At 52.4% G+C, this 3,417-nt stretch overlaps 1 protein-coding gene across 1 annotated transcript; it reads right to left on the bottom strand.

The window, feature by feature from the left end:
- Positions 1 to 789: 789 nt before the first annotated feature.
- LOC123446178 (transcription factor PCF3-like) lies at positions 790 to 2,791 on the bottom strand. The gene has a single exon (XM_045122859.1). It carries the CDS (start codon positions 2,264 to 2,266, stop codon positions 1,112 to 1,114), a length of 1,155 nt encoding a protein of 384 aa, XP_044978794.1. The 5' UTR covers positions 2,267 to 2,791; the 3' UTR covers positions 790 to 1,111.
- Positions 2,792 to 3,417: the final 626 nt, after the last annotated feature.

The following is a 3,417-nucleotide window of genomic DNA, read 5'->3' as shown; positions in this document are numbered from 1 at the left end:
TTTAAGACCGATTACAACCTGAAAGCATTAGGAACGACGATAAAAGTCTATTTAGAACGATAGATCGAATGCCTTGCTTTCTAATTTCTATTTTTAAAGGAGAGTTAGTAGGTTTGTGTCACCTCCTCTTTGGTTATTCCCTCTCGATGACCTTCTCCCTTCTGGTTTTTTTGTTGATCTTTTGACAGATTTGCTAATCGGTCTTAAAGTCTCATCTAATTACCACTAATCATTTAAGTAATCAAACAAAGTATAAAAAATAAAAAACATGCACGAATCTTCATGAAACTCAAGTGTCATATGAGTTACAGTAGATGTGAGTTGGTTAAGTCTCATCTAGATGAGCCCTAGACATACCCATTTTTTTAATCACAACATATAAAAAGCAACCTAAATACAGTAGTTTGGAATAATCTAAACCAAATTGATACTTTTCCAAATGAAATCTTATCAAAATCTCAGCCATATCAAATTTTTCCTTTTATTCTTCTACCCATATCCAAATCAAATCAAATCCTACCAAACCATAACTAAATAATAATAAAAAATCCTTTCCTTCCTCTACCTATACTTAAATAATATTCTACGAAAATCTAGAATATATTGGGTGTAAGGTGCATATGGTGGACAAGATTGAGTTTAAATCATTAGAGTACGTATATCTCTGTTGCAACACACGGATAATTAGCTAGTTTTATTACAATTCGCTAGAATTCTATGGAAAATCACCTTGTTGTCCAAACGTGGATTACTTGCATCGAACAAATAGACTCCCCATGACATGACATATAAGCAATAGAAAATTGATAAAAAAATGTGCAAAATTCAGCCTTGTTGCCTTAAACAAATAGTGACTGGTTCAATTGGACCCACTGCTAATCATCACCTCCATGAGCACAAACCATGGATTAATGAACGGCAAACTAAAATAATCCCGATAGGAAGAGAACAAACTAAACAATTGGTTGATTTGATTAATTAATTAACCAGTGCAGCAGCAGCAGCAGCTAGCTAGCTAAAATGCTCCACACAGACACACTCTATGCTTGATCACCATGATGCCAGATGCTTGCATGATTGGTTGCTCAAACGGATGGCTCTCGTTGCTTGCTTACTGCGGGCTTGCGGCGGAGTGGCCGCCGGCCTCGTGGCCGTTGCTGGTGCTGCCTCGGCGGTGCTCGTCCATCTCGGGAGGCTGCCCTTCCTCCTCTTGCTGCTGCTGCTGGTGCTGCTGCTCGCCGCCGGTGGAGCGGCCGCAGGAGTTGAGGCCCGCGAGCATGCCGAGATTCGTGTCGCCCATCCCGCCGGGGAAGCTGCTTCTTGAAATGAACTGCAGCGGCGCCTGCACCGTGTTCCCGGCGCCGAAGGCCCATGCCGGCTGCATCCAGAAGGCGCCGCCGCCGCCGCCTGCGGCGCTGTTCGGCGCCACGGCCCACATTGCTCCCGAAACAGCAGTGGGCGGCGGCGCCGGCCTGGGCTTCTGCGCGGGCTCGCCGCCGCCCTCCTGGTCTTGATGGCGTCCCGTGTCCTTGAACAGGTCGTCTGCCTCCCTATACCGCTTCCTCATGAACTCCCCGGCGCCAGGATCTTGCGGCGCCTCTGGGTGCTGCTGCTGGTGGTGGTGGTGGTGGTGCTGCTGCTGCTGCGGCGGCGGGGGGAGTAGCTGGTGCTGATGGTGGCCATGGAACCCGAGCATGGCGGCCACGTCGTGCTGCGGCTGGTGCTGGAGGTGGTGCTGGAAGGGCGCGGCACGGGAGGAGGCGCCGGGGCGGAGGGAGGCGGCGAGGGTGGAGAAGTTGGCGGGGACGGTGCCGGTGCCGGTGGCGGCGACGATGGCGGGCTCGGCCTGCTGCAGAAGCCACTCGACGGTCTCGCCGTCGGTCTTGTGGCCGAGCTCGCGCGTGAGCTGGAACACCCGCGCCGCGCACAGCGCCGGCATCCGTATCCTCCGCCCGCGCCCGTCCACCTTGGTGTGCCGGTCCTTGGTCGGCCGCTTGGCCACCTTCTTCTCGGACGGCGGCTCGGCCACCGTTATGGACTGGCTGTGGTTGGGCGGCTGCCCTCCCGCCGGGGCAGCCGCGGGCACCATCGCGAGCGAGCCCATGAAGGGCGGCGGCTGCGCGGCAGCTGTAGCCGCGGCCGCAGCGTAGTAGAAGGGGTGGTGGTGCGCGGCGGCCGGCGCGTGGTGGGGGTGGTCCGACGTGCTCCGGCTGCTGTTGGTGCTGGTGCTGGTGCTGCTGGACGGCGCCGCCCCCTGCTGGTCCATGACAAGAGAGGACAGGCAGCTAGGTACAGTCACATGCGACGGACGGCGGCGGCGCCAGTTGGCCGGAGCCGAGGAGGAGGAGGAGGAGGAGAGCGACGCACGTGCGCGCGGCGGTGGGGCGGTGTGGGGCTGGGGTAGCGGCGGGAGGAGAGAGAGGTCAGACTCAGAGGTGGAAGAGGGGGAGAGGTGTGGGGTTGGTAGGTTTGGATTTCGAGTATGACCATCCTAAACCCCAAAAAACCACCATTGTTGGGGCCTACTGCTCCGTAGCCTGCCCACCTAGCTTTCCTCTCTTATATAACCACCCACCCATGGTTTGCCCTGGCATTGCGTTGGGTAGGGCAAGCTTGCAACGCGTCGCGTCGTGTGTGAGGATCACGACCTGGATAATTAATTGCCCAGCTAATTGGGGGTTAAACGTTGCCAAATTTGGGATTCGTGGTGATCGCGAGCTTGCGATTTGTGAATCCAGTTCAGATTTTGAAATGGAAATACATCTGTTTTTTTTAGCATGTAGTTACATCTTTCGCTTTTACGCAAATGGAAATACACCCGTTTCTTAGTGAACGAGAAATGTTGTCCAACTAAACGTTGTTTGGACGGCCGTGGGTGGTTGTAAATTGTAATCCCATCCCTTCACGGATCAAACCCCAGGTACGGCATCCAGAGAAGATATGTTATGATATGGTACATATAGCAAAATTTCTTAAGTATCACCTCCGTTCCGAATTATGAAACTTTTTTGGATATTTCAATAAATGAACTACATACCGATTGAAACGGGCGAACAAACACACTAAAACACATCTGAATATATACATTTGTCCAAAGGAGTATACTATGGTATCATCATAGACAGTGTGTTTTAGTGTGGCTGCGGGAACATCTTATAGCAAGTGCTCGAGTTGCTCACTTGCTGAATTCTCTTTTGCGGTTCAGTTTTTATACAGAGTGAGCTGTGGGCGTGGTGTTTGAGCGTGGAGTCGAGTATAGCAGCTCGAGCCAGGCCGCTCGTGGGACCTTGGAATGATGAACCCGAAGAGCGGAGAAAGCTGGACAGAGTGGAATCCTTTTCCTTTGCGCCTGGACAAAGTCGACGAACGATACAAGCCCCCCCTACTATGCACCCAGCTCCTCCTCGTTCCACCTTT

Source organism: Hordeum vulgare, chromosome 4H (assembly GCF_904849725.1).
Source record: "Hordeum vulgare subsp. vulgare chromosome 4H, MorexV3_pseudomolecules_assembly, whole genome shotgun sequence".
Classification (NCBI taxonomy): Eukaryota; Viridiplantae; Streptophyta; class Magnoliopsida; order Poales; family Poaceae; genus Hordeum; species Hordeum vulgare.
This window is presented reverse-complemented; position numbering and strand designations above follow the sequence as displayed.

Excerpts from the sequence above, each read along its gene's own strand:
- LOC123446178 (XM_045122859.1), bottom strand. The coding sequence starts at position 2,266 with ATGGACCAGCAGGGGGCGGCGCCGTCCAGCAGCACCAGCACCAGCACC.